The 13,087-nt window shown below is 37.7% G+C and overlaps 1 protein-coding gene across 1 annotated transcript in view; it reads right to left on the bottom strand.

Annotated features, from left to right (window-relative positions):
- Positions 1–3,630: 3,630 nt before the first annotated feature.
- Positions 3,631–13,087, bottom strand: part of EDARADD (EDAR-associated death domain) — a 13,076-nt gene continuing 3,619 nt past the window's right edge. The window contains exons 2-6 of the mRNA XM_010181553.1: positions 13,079–13,087; positions 11,399–11,438; positions 8,529–8,617; positions 6,496–6,541; positions 3,631–4,253 (exon numbers count right to left, since the gene is read on the bottom strand). The exon at positions 13,079–13,087 is cut by the window's right edge and continues 77 nt beyond it. Of these exons, the coding sequence (XP_010179855.1) occupies positions 3,889–4,253; positions 6,496–6,541; positions 8,529–8,617; positions 11,399–11,438; positions 13,079–13,087 (549 nt within the window). The 3' untranslated portion in view covers positions 3,631–3,888. The remainder of the gene's footprint in view (positions 4,254–6,495; positions 6,542–8,528; positions 8,618–11,398; positions 11,439–13,078) is intronic.

Below are 13,087 nucleotides of genomic sequence, written 5' to 3'. Positions count from 1 at the left end.
CAGAGGCAAGGAAAAGCACTTTTCTGTCAAAATAGGCAACAAGCCCAAGTCCTTAATTAATGGTGCATTGCCCTACTGTCCCAAACTGATCCAATACTCAAGACTTACAAGAAATACTGAAATCAGTTATAAATTACTAATTGCTCTTCCTTCATGGACAGAGCACATGACATACTACAAAAATTACAGAAGTAGGCTGCTCTTTAAATTATTATAAATGCCATGCACTTACTTTGACCTTGTTTAAAGAATTCTGCTGACTGACAAATAATTTTCAACTATGGCCACAAGTCAACAGTTTTACTCTAATTTAAACCACCGTAAGGCAGAATGTACATTTTTTCCCACTTGCTAACAGCTTGAGTCAGAACTGTGGGAGGCAGTCAGTTTGAGACAGGGAAAAATACACAGTCTCTTGCACAAAGTGCTGCCCATACTCAGCTGCAGCTCTCCATTATTCAGCGGTAATTCAGGAAGAAGTATGATTTACAGTTTCTGTACAATTCACTTCCATGCAAGCACCTGGGGCCACACTGACTACCCTATATCCTTTGTGGTAGGCTTCCAAAGGACAGCCCCAAATGCATTTTGCACTGCTCTCCACAGATCAAAGAGAAGCACAGGCAACAAGTAAGGCAAGTGGATACCAGCACCGTGTCGATGGGGATGCCCATAGTTGACCTCACAGCAAAACCAGGGGCTCCTGGAGCAGAGGACTGTACCTTTGCTGGTGAAGAAGAGTTATTAGGCTCATCATGTCTTAAATAAAGCTGCAGAAAGGAAAGAATATAGTGGTTTGAACATCTTCATAGAAGCTAAAGTTGATGGGAAGGGCCACTAACAACCCTGCAAGCACAGAGATGGCAGCCAAAGAACTGGAAAGCCCTGAAGGCAAAGCAGGTCTTGTATGGGAGTAGGAGAAAAATACAATGGAACAAACCTGACAGTCCAGTAGAGCCTTTTCAGCACCCATGTGAGTCTCTAACCTTCATTATCAGATTGGCTATTAATTCACAAAGAGTTCAACTAGTGTAGGTTTCATACCTCTCTAGTTAGTAACTCCGCTGAAAATGTTGAGATAAATGTCTTTGTTCATCATCTTATCAAATTAACTCTTTTTTTTGTATGGAAAAGATAAAAAAGTGCACCTTCCTTTCTTGAACATCAGTATGTTGCAAACATAGGTGCTTTAAGATGCCATGAATCTTGTACATAAGATGTTTTTTTAACACAGCACAACTAGTTGATATTTCAGTGGTTCCAAGGTGACTGGTGAGAAGGAAAACAGCTGCTTTCCTAGCTGTAATAAAAACAAATACAATAAAGTCAAACATTTACAATCTGTATTTCTTATAAAAACGGTATACATTATAGAGAAGATATAAGAATAAACTGAACATTCAGACCAAATATGTTGTAAACAGATATAAAACTAAAAAAAGTGTGTACATCTCAATTCATGCCATACAAAGAGGAGAAAAAACAAAACTATTTCAAGTATACTAACGAGTAATCCAGTGTGTGATGAAGTTTAAGGCTAACATTTTCAACCTTCAGTGCTGAACTTATACAGAATCCACATATGAACTCTCAGAAGCAGCTTTATTTCCATCAGACATGAATTCTTGCAGCTGACATTGACTTTTCAAGAGCTTCAAGGGATCAGAACTAATTTCTGAGACAACAGTGTTTCTTCAAAATTTTACAAGTTTTAGCCAGAAACAGGAAAAGGCATAGATTTCACTTGAACATCTGGATTCAGAAATGCTGCTGCATCATTTCACATTCCCGTTTTGAGTCTTAGGCTCTTTGCTGGACTGGATCTACCGAAGCAGAGCATACTGTAACACCACAGACATACAGCAGTGGTATGTTATGGGAGAGAAAAAGCTGTCAGCATATGTGCCGGCACTCATCACTCGGAACAAAACACAGAGACACATGATCCTCAATCATGCAAATAGGAGGCCAAAGGTGTGGTGATTGTACTGGACAAGCTGCATTACGAGGTATCTGCACGTACATAGCGGATGTGTCTGTAGGAAATGAAAACAGCAGGCAGCTCACCCTCAGCAGTAGTCTTTAAAGCTGATTCTAAAGAGTTGCAGCTTTTTTGAGGAATGGTTAAAAAAGAAAATATTAAACATTCCAGTCTTCCACTAGTTTTTAAAAAAAGAAAAAAATTCAAACCTCAAATTTAGGTCAGTCTTTTCACCTTGAAACTACATCTTCAGTTTCTTGAAATCACTAAAATAAAGCTAAATTATGTTATCCCAGAACTAGTGCTTGACATTGAAAATGTTAGTCTCTACTTCTAGCTCCTCTGTAACCATATCACCTAATACCTATAGAATAGTGTTACTAGAGGTCCCTTTTCATTCTCTTACAGTAAGAAACTCAGTACAGAGTATTAGACTTCCCTCAGCTTTGCTACTTAGTAATTTCTACTTGAGAAAAAGCAAATAGTGCATCAGCCTGTACCCCATTCTAGTTTTGCCCCACATCTGGACATACTGGTCACCAGTGCTTTGGTATATACACCTATGTACATGGTAGTATTGACTAAGATGCTTTTAGTAAGGGTGACAACTAGAAGTATTTTTAAGTAACAACATTTTTATGTTTGGTATCATGGCTGTAAGTTCTTTATACATTGTACTGTATAACTGATTTTTCAGGAGTTTTTTAAAACATTAGGACACAGAAGAATGGCAGGAAAAAGACTGATTCCTAAAATATTTAAAATGTAAACAGCATAACTGAGAGTATCAAAATTCTTTGAGAAACATCAGTTGAAACCACCGTAAGTGCTTTACTAGCCATGCACCTGGACCTTAGATGAATTCACCTGTTAATTTCCCATTAGAGTGGCTTTAATCAATACATAAATTTGTGCTAGTTTCCTGCAAGAGTGCAACTACTTTGGTGTGGGACAGCAAGTAGGTCAACCCACAGACTGTAAAGAAAACCACAGCCTGTGAAAAGGAAAGTTACACTCAATCCTAAGGATATACTGTGAGTGAGGCATTAGCTGTCACCTCACACTGCACAGTGAAAGGCATTTGAGATAAACAGATAAGTGCGCTCAGAGTGTACATTGTCTTTAAAACTTTGGAAAGTAATTTTAAGTATAAAGTATTTTAATTGGTGGTTTCAGTCCCTAGTGGTTGTGGGCTGGAAAGTCTCTCTGAATTGCACGATTTCTTCTATAGCAAATATATGCCCTGTGATGTAGAAATATGCAAATAATTATTTTGTTTAACATCTATTCTTGTCTATAAAAGAGATTTAAGGCTTAATTTGCATGACTGTGATGTTGCAACATCAAATTAATTTTAACATGCAAATCCAAACTGCTGCTTGGAACACTGAGGTATTCCTGTCGCAAAAACAGTTTAATTTTATTTTCTTTTAAGAATAGGAATTAAAAAAACAAAAAACCAACCCCTCATCTTCTACTAGGTAGAATATATAAAATTATGGAAGGACTGTCAGAAAGGCCAAGAGGCCAAGCCTTCTAATTGTGGCTTTCTCAACAGCAACAGCACACAACTGACATGGTTCACAACTGCTGTAGTAAAACCAGAGCTCTGGCTTTTTCATTCCTCTTCTGCTTAGGAAGCCTATGAACAGCAGCAAAGAAACTGAAGGCATCTCTAGACTCAAGAACACAACCTGCATTATTCCATACATTTTTGGAAGGTTATCTTTGCAACCCTGAGGGCACAGAACATATATATGTGTATACAGTATATAAAGCTTACACGGTATACAAACCATCAGTACAGGTGCTCTCTCTTGCAAGGGAAACTTCCCACGTACCAGTGGCAGCTAGTCTCAGCACTGAACATGCACAGACTAACAACTTTCTTTGACCTAGAAGTCATTCTAGTAAGTTCTGTTCCCTCTCTTCGGCCATTCCTCCTCCACCCATTTCAGCAGCACTTTCACAACATCAATTCTCTTATAAAATTTACAGAGATCAATCAGTTGTTCCACAGTCCTGTCGCTATTCCGTAGCAAGAACTCCAAGGTGGGACTTTGGGGCTTCTGTTCAAGGAAACACAATTCATCGTAAGTCATCCCCCACTTGCTTGCTAAATTTCTCCAGTTTTTCACTGTTGGGTGGCAGGGATCCAGCTTTAGCCTCACTGTGTACAACAAGTCCTCATCATTGAGCATGTCACTGATGGTCGGTGCACGGAATAAGCACAAGGAGCAGGTGCCGTTTTCCTTGCAGGTTTTCTTGAGATCTGCAGTGAAAACCATTACATGGGGAGAAGTTAGGACGTATTGCTGTGGTTTCACTGGGAACAAAAAGTTAACAGCACAAAGGGTTGAAGAGTATTGTGTTCCTGTGAATCACTTCTGAAAAAGTCAGAAAAGGGACATGCAATGCCTTTCCTTACGGAGTATTCACAAAACTAACTTTCTAAGTCTTCCCTCTTCACTACACTCAGTGACTATAATCAAAAGAACAGTAGTTTTCAAAGTGCCATATTTATACTTTTCTAGAAAAGGCACACAGTTCAATCCAGTCTGTGGGCTGGCTTATTCCCATTTTTTGGTTTTGGGAACTACATTGCTTCCTTGATGTAACCACTGCTTACATCACCAACAGGATTATGTGTGCATTACATGCATCTTTTACACATATGCTTTAGGATGAAGGAAAAGGTTTTGCACTTCTGAACTGCTGTCTTTATAACAACAGGAAATATTTGCACCAGGAGAACCTCTGCTGACAGCTGCAAACACAACTGACATTAGTAATTTAACACAATGAAAAAATGCAAACATTCCTTTACTTTGTAAGGGCTCTTACAATAAAAGCTGACCCTGTTCTACCAAGTGAGCCTATTTTAAATGTGCATTATGGAAGGGAATAAAGTGCATACTCCTCCATGTGTAAGAAAAATAAAAATATCAAGTTGCTGGAAGTAGGTGGTGATATGTACTAAAATCTGCACCAAATACTGAAAATTGCCATTTAGAGGTCTCCCACATACAACAGACAGTATCTCCATAGCATTGTGAACAATGTGGTGCTATCAGACTATATTATATATAAATAACCTGTAAAAGCATGTAGAAACCAGTTCTAGTCATACTTGTAGTTAAATACTAATACTGAGACCTTTAACATTGCACTGTTTAAGCATTTCGACTGGATATATGACCTTAACAGTCCCTGTTACTTTTTGAAGGCAGGGAGAATTTGGTTTCTCCAAAGAGCAGCAGACAATGAACACAGTCTAGAAGCACTTTCTAAGGCTTCTGCCCTCCAGTCTTGTTGTGCAGCTTGTAACAGGGAAGAAAGCAGTCTTACTTGGGATGACACTCTTTGGGAAAGGGAGACTACCATAAGAAAACTGTTATTAATAAAACGATTGAGTAAAAACAACCAAACAACAATTGGCAAGTGCTGGATCAGTGCTGCTCTAAGAGACCTGAGCTGTATCTCTGGCACTCTGTGCCACCTACTCATACAGACAACAGCATCTGTTAAGGTTTGGTTTGTTTTTTTTTTTAAATCTGCAGTAATTACTGTCAGATTGTGTGAAAATTCCAGGAAGACGATCAAAATGAGATTTTTTTTTTTATTCTGGATGATAATGCTAATAAAAGCAACTGAGCTGAATGTAGCTTCTGCATGTATTTTGGGTTTTGTTTTTAAGAGAAGAACAGGCTATTGTTATTTTTGTAACATTGCTCATCAGCTTGCTTTTTTAGCAGGCCAAAGACAACTTCTGAAGTTTCCAGCAAGTTAGGACGTGCAGCAACATCACTGCTGCAGACACATAACTTCATACAAATGCTTAGATTCCCTGTTAAGGGGAACCGTGCTCTGGTGACATCTTCGCTCACAGGTATTCCACAGGCCTTGCAGCTGTTCTCTACAGAAATATGTATGTTAACTATTCTGTTCTTCTTATGCACCCTAAACTCTTGCTGAAATGAGACAAAACTCACTTGCTTGCTTGACACATACTAAGATTTAGTTTTACAAACAAAGCAAAATTAATATAATTCAACCAGAGTTCTGACTGAGCTCAAAGGGCAGGAGAGCATCCTATCTGAATTTCATCTTATTTTGCTTTGTAAGATTGCCAGAGAAAGTTTTATCCTCCAACAGAAGGGAAGAAGGGTTAAAAAAACCACAGGGCACAGTTCTAAGTAAACAAAACTAAACCAACCTGCTTCTTGTACTATACCATGTACAGACTATCAAAAGCATTATAAAGAATCTTGCTTTTCTAAGATGCCCTGCATTAGATACTAATGAGCCAATTATGACCTACCCACCTAATTGCATGATCCTAATGCTACATGATAGGACACGCTTCTTTACTAACAGAAAATTCTCAGTTGTTCACTGTTCACAAGCATTGATTACCCAGGCAGTTCTTGGTTATGATAAATGGCAGGTTTATAAAGTACTTTCAAAGAAAATCTAGGAATAAAATATGTAGAACAGTAAAGCTGACATATTACCTGAAAGCGATTCATCAGTGTGGTTTTGTGTGTCTTTGTCTTCTGGCTACAAAGCAGAAAACAAATGCAAATCAAAATCATGTATTTGAACATCGGAATAACTATTTGGCTTATTTACAAGTGGCAGGAGATTACTCAGAACAATCCCAGGCTACTTGTAAACTCAGACAGGGAGCATATCTGGTTTTGAGGAATTGCTGACGATTTGCAGTATTTTCAGGCAGCAATTTCATGCTTTGGCTCACAAAACCACCCTGTTGGTTGCATCCACTGAACATCATCATCTTTATTAATGATATGCTATGGGGTTACATCTTTTGAATAATTTGTTCTTAATCCCTCAGTAGCTTTTCAACAGTTCATACGGTTTGATTAAAAACATTTTCCAAATGCTTTGCAGTGAAAAACCTAAGAATTTTGCCTGTAACATGCAGTAGTAAGGGACTGTTTCATTGACCTAGGAACAAACTTCTTTACATACATAGGAAGCCTTCCTAGACAATAGGTGGACTTGAATATTTCTGCTGGCTCATGTCTAACCCTCCTCCTGTTTAAAGTAAACATTCCTTCAGTGGCTTTTTGCCTGCTAATTAAACATAATGAAATTACTTAGCAGCTTGAGACTGCAACACACATTGTAATATTTCAATTCTACTATTTAGAGAGCAACACCTAAAAACTGGAAGGACAGCATCTTGATCCTAGGACTGCAGGAAAGCACAGCTGCCCTTACTTTAACTACTCGGGTGTGGAGCCAGGTGAAAAAACTTTCCTCTGTTGAGGATTTAAAGATGAAAGCAGACGGGGATTTTCCCCTTAGATAGCTGCAATAAAGTATTGTTGATTTTTTTGTACTGTGTCATTCTTCCAAAACTATCACAAGCAGGCTTCTTAACATTTTGCAGGCTGTGCATGCGAACACAAGTCAACTGGGTAACAATATAGTGTAATAAGATACTCCATTCCTATTTGCTGCACCTTCTTTACTAAGAAATCTACTGAAAATAGAATATAGGCAGTTTCAGTTAATGTGGTGAACATGCATACATTCACAGTCCAACTATAAAGAAGGTAAACTATTTCCAAAATATTTAAAGACTTCATTAGCAACGCAGTGTTACTGCCCATGAAATGAAGGTATTAAGCAAGAGTATTTTTTGCCCACAACTAAAATCTAATCAACCTCTACAGGTCTAATCAAAGCCATAAACCTATGCACAATCTGAAGAAAAGAAGAAAGTTTCCCAGCTCTGTAGAACCACTAACACCCTAATAAGCTGAAATAGCCTTGTAGCAGTTCTAAGCTGGCAGGAAATGCTCTCGTCCTGATGATGGGAATGCGATGGTTACCTCCATCATCTGTGAAATGCATACCAAACCCATGTTTGTTTCTGATGAAATTCAGCTGGGACTCTGGCATAAGGAATTCCTTTTAATTCTTCATCTCACTGGAAAATGCTCATTCATTTCTCTTCTCCAAGTTTTCTGCTCAACCCAAAGAAAATCAATTTGAAATTCAGCAAATAACATTCACTTGAAAGACAGCAATCATGGAGCAGGGGAGTCTCTCAGCATTGCCCAGTCTATGGCAATGTAAGGTTTCACAGTGGAGAATGTTTCCACAACAGGAAGAGCAATATCCCAGGGACAAATGCCTCTCTAAGGACAAAACACAGGGAGCCCAAAACCTAGGATTCCTTATTTCTTCACTTATTCTCTGCCCTGGCTCTATTTACAGCAGGAAAGAGGGAGAGCATGCACAACAAAGCCTTAATGCTTTGTTGGCTCTTCTTCAGAGCTAATAAAACACTAATAAAATCCTATTTAAACTACAAACTACACATTAATGATTAAATAACCTTTCTTTTGCTCTTCTCCACAAAAGCTCACTTCATTGAACTCTTGAAAAGGGAGACTATTTCTGGTCTGTTTTACTGAGTAATTCCATGTTCTCCAGATACAGTCTGAAAATATATTTATTTAATCAATCAACCACAATAACTTAGTTCACATTCAGGTATTATTTTTCTTACCTGTTGGATTAGGCCAGAATCTGAAGTAAGAGTTTTGATGTTCACAGATGCAATTTCCAGTGTAACTTGATCTGTTAGGTATTCCTCATCTAAGACAAAGACTGTGAAACACTGGTCTTCCACCCAAATACAAATTTAAACAGTAAGACTATAAAAAGTAAATTATAAATGTCTAGTATACAAAATTTAGCTTCATATCACGATCAGTCACTAAGAAATGATGGATTAAAAGCCCAAAATACTACATTGGCAGAGACTGCAACAATCATGCAGAGCATTACTGTGTGAAGAAAAATAATCCTTGTAGAGATCAGATATTAGTATAGCAGTTGTTTTTTAAACAAACACCACACTATTTTTGAAGCAAGAGTCATGTTCTTTTAAAAAGCTGACAGGAGAATATTAACTGCACCAATGCATCAAAGTAGGCTGAAGATGACTGTCACAAGCCAGTATAATCCTTTTTTCTTTGCTTTTCTCATCGCACTTAAAATGATAATTGTTGAAATATGTACTACACAACTATTTCAGCCCTAAAAATGAGGTACAAGGGATAACTAAACTCTTTGTGACCCTTGTGCAAACAGATGCATTTCACCCTGCATGATTAATAAGGTCCTCATCAGCAAACTGTTTTCATAATTCCCTTGGATCAGGTGCTGACCAACGATTAACAGGAGATTAAAAGAGGTTACACTCAACACGTTTTACACACAAGAGCTCACCACGATGGTGACTACATTTGTAATGCTGGTACATTTCCCTTTGCTGTTTGTTTAGTGGTAAGATCTCATTAAAGAAAGTTATCTTTATGAATCATAGGATAACAGAAAGAATACATATTTCCTTATCTCAATCAAGAAATTGATCTGAATCAAAGATTTCATCCTTACACTTGCAAGAAAGAAAACAAAATATTTTTTTTCCTCTTTTCCTGGTTTTATAAGACTGTTGGAACTTAAAGTCAAATAGTATTCCACTCCCAGCAGGGTACATATTTAATAAGGATCATCTTTATTCTTTATTACTGTAGGTCCAGAGACAAAAAAAAATTACAAAAATAAAAAAAATCTTTAAAAAGTCTGGCTGAAAATGCAGCATATGTGCATTGAAATTCCACTTCAATTGTGTGGAAACGTAATGTGTGAAATTTGTTCTTTATTTGAGTGGAGGCAGAATTACAATCAAATCATGATGTAAACATTAAGACTAGTCTTACAAGATGAAAAATTCCCTCAACTCACCTTTAATTCATGACTGGTAGAGGATGCTAAGAACTTTAATAAGTTATGGCCCCAAAATAGTCCATTAATTAATTGACCTATAAAAGCAACAAAACAGCCCTCACCTCACACTTTGCCAATGTACGTCCTATTCAAACGTTATATCTGAAGCAAACAATTTTGTATTACACAGAATCTGACCTGCACACCTGTAAACACTTTTTAGCTCAGATTCATATTTTGAAGTCTGTATTTTTATAGAAATAGTTATGAAAAGTCACTAGCAGAAAAAAAAAATTAAAATAATGGAAGCTAACAGAACATTAAGAGGCATCTGAATCACTTTCCACTCTAAAGGGGAAATGTCAAGCTATATTAGTACTTACATCTTTTTACACTGAGCAAGGGAAAGGAGAAACTAAAATTAAAAATAAACTAAGTTCATTTCCTTTCTACGGAAAGTGCTGGATTTTCTACTTCCTCTCAACTTTCCTTTTTAAATTAAATGCATGCAAAACATGCAATCTCAGATTTCAAACAGCTTTGACAAATTTTACATTTAAGAATTCATCTAATTAATGTTGAGGGAACCTAACGTCATGAGTGAAACAAAAAACAGGCCATGTAAAAGAATGTTACAGAGAAACTGCTTTAGTGTTAATAAACAATGTTGAAGAAACAAACCACCTGTCTGCAAATAAACAGAAAGTTTATTATTTCAAATTAGTTTTCATCCCACATTCTCCTTCCCTACTGAGTAGCACTTCTGAGAAGATGCTCATTTCCGCTGGCTGCCCCCCCCAGGTCCCCAAAATAGTCTCTAACCTTTCTTTAACCCCAGTGGTATATTGCTGACGCTCCTCAGCAAAAGTTTCCATTGTGATTGGCTTCTGCAGAGCTTCCTGTCCTGTCCCCCTGCAGACCTGCTGTGCCACACAGGATGGAGAACATGCTGCCTGCACAGTGCTCGTCAGCTGAGCCTCTGCCAGGGCAGTCCCCGGACAAAAAACAATGGTGAAGCTTGGAATTGCAAAAAACCCCACCCCACATCCCAAGGAAACCATAAAGGAGATATTCACACTGTGTAATCCAAGTATTTGACTTCAGTGCAATACAGAACCTGCACTCTCTTACTCCATTTTCAGTGAAGAGAGGCATGAAGTTGCGTAGAGCAGACCTGTATTAGGTTCCCAAGTGATACCTGCTGAAGGTAGAAGATGGCATGGGGTTAATTAGTGATGGGGCTGAGAGTGAAATCAGAGGCAAGAGACCTGGAAGGCATTTCTGGATTATATTTCTGATGACCTGAAGGCACTGGTAATCTCTCCAAAGCCACCTTCTATCATCTGTTTTCTCAACACTATTTTTTGATGGCACCACTGTATTTTCCTTCCTGATTGAGACCAAGATCTGATGATGATAGTTTTAGACTGACTTTTCAATAAAAACTGAAGGATGGAAGGAATTTTCAAACCTTACATAGATACGCCAAACTGACCCTAAAATACAGAATATGACACCACATTTAAAACAAACATCTATGAAAAACTAAGAGTATTTCAATCTGCTGGATAACACCAACAGTGTTATTGCATGTTAACAACACAGATTCATGACACCTGAATAGACAGAATTCACAGCACTTACCTTTAGGTACTCCTGTGTCTTGGACAGGATATTTTTCAGTCTGTCACAAAAAGAGCAAGAGACACAGATCTTTGTTATTGAGAGTGTAAATGTGCTGGAGAAATAGAATATAAAACTGCATAATATAGTTGCATCTGTTAAATTGCTACTAGTTGATCTGTCTACAATCAGATATAGTAACATTCTTCTTATGCAGGAATTGAGATGCTACCAACACCACTGATCAGCACAAGCAAAAGTAATAGAGCTTGCTGCTCTGCTGTGGTATTTTTAAAGGTATGCTTTTTAATGAGAAAGCCAAGATTGGGAAAGAAATTTTGCATTTAAGTAACAAGATGATCTAGAAAAGGTAATGAATATCAGGAGGAATAGAGATGACTCGAAAAGTTCTTTTAGCAGGCACGAGCTTTTGCTAAAACATTATTGTACTGAAAGAAAAAAGTATTTTTCCCTTCTGCTCTAAAACTAAAAAGCTGATTAAGATGCAATAGGCCACAATTATTACTGAGTTTAAGGGAATAGCTGCTGATTTCCAGGTGTGTTATACTTACTATTATACCTGAAATCTACGTCCTTCCCTACGACCCCTACCCTTATGTAAAAGTAGATTTGGCTTTTATAGACACTCGTAACCAAGATTGGTTACAGTTAAAGACATCTTAATTTAAGGGAATGGGGGGATAAACAAACTTTCATTTTGTCTCACACACAGCAACTTTTCCTCACCATTTAAAAAACTCCCCTTAGCAAAACACAGCATCTAATTCAGTCCACAAAAGCAATCACAAAGTTTGTATCTTTTATTAAAACCTGCTGACACTAATGCATGTACACAAACTGCAATAATGGATCCCAGTGAAGGATCAGCATTTGAAGTACGAGTGTAATTTTCAGAGTTTCTTGCTGGCTCCCAGTTGCAAAGCTTCAACACTGCAGAAAACACCAAGGCAAAGCAATGGCTTGTTCACTCGCCATCCATAAAATAAACCAATGTATTTCAATCTGTTTACATAAATACATTAGACAACAGTCTTCTCTGGGCTACACAGCACTCTAACTTTTCCCCAGAGCAAATATTAGAAAGAAAAAATTCTTAAAAGACTTCACAGAATTTCACATTACTTCTACCTGACATAGTTCTTGTCCCAGCGTAAGACTGGCATGTTTGATATCCTGAGACACAAAAACTTGTCATAAACAGTGTTCCTGTTTGCCAGCAAGAACTAAAGCGCTGTCTGGTCTCTCCCTGGGTTCACCCCTGCCTGATCACCAGACAAAATAGGTACAGGAAGGAATAGTAACTAGTACAACTGAAATTTTAAGACTTAGGTAGGTTTTCTTATCCCTCCAACCCATATAGAGTGACAAATGTCAGCATCAATGTTTCTTAGTTGTTTGGGTTTTTTTTAATCTAAAAGTAGTAGTCATAGCCTTTAGAGTATACCCCATGAACAGCTCAGCTGTGAACTTCCAATTCAGCTTAAGTACCTTTGCTATTTCTATTCACACTTCAATTGCACAGGGTTAGTAAATTAAAATTCGGACAATCATATGGACAAGCAAACCCCTATATATACACCCGGCTTGAATTAACACTCTTGAACGTTTTACCTCATTTCTGCATTACGTAACTGTAGAGAACTATAAGGATTTTAACTGTGTTAGACCATAAACGCATACCATTGTTAG

Source organism: Mesitornis unicolor, unplaced genomic scaffold (assembly GCF_000695765.1).
Source record: "Mesitornis unicolor isolate BGI_N332 unplaced genomic scaffold, ASM69576v1 scaffold31183, whole genome shotgun sequence".
NCBI lineage: Eukaryota > Metazoa > Chordata > Aves > Mesitornithiformes > Mesitornithidae > Mesitornis > Mesitornis unicolor.
Note: the sequence above shows the minus strand (reverse complement) of the source record. Positions and strands in the feature narration are given on the sequence as shown.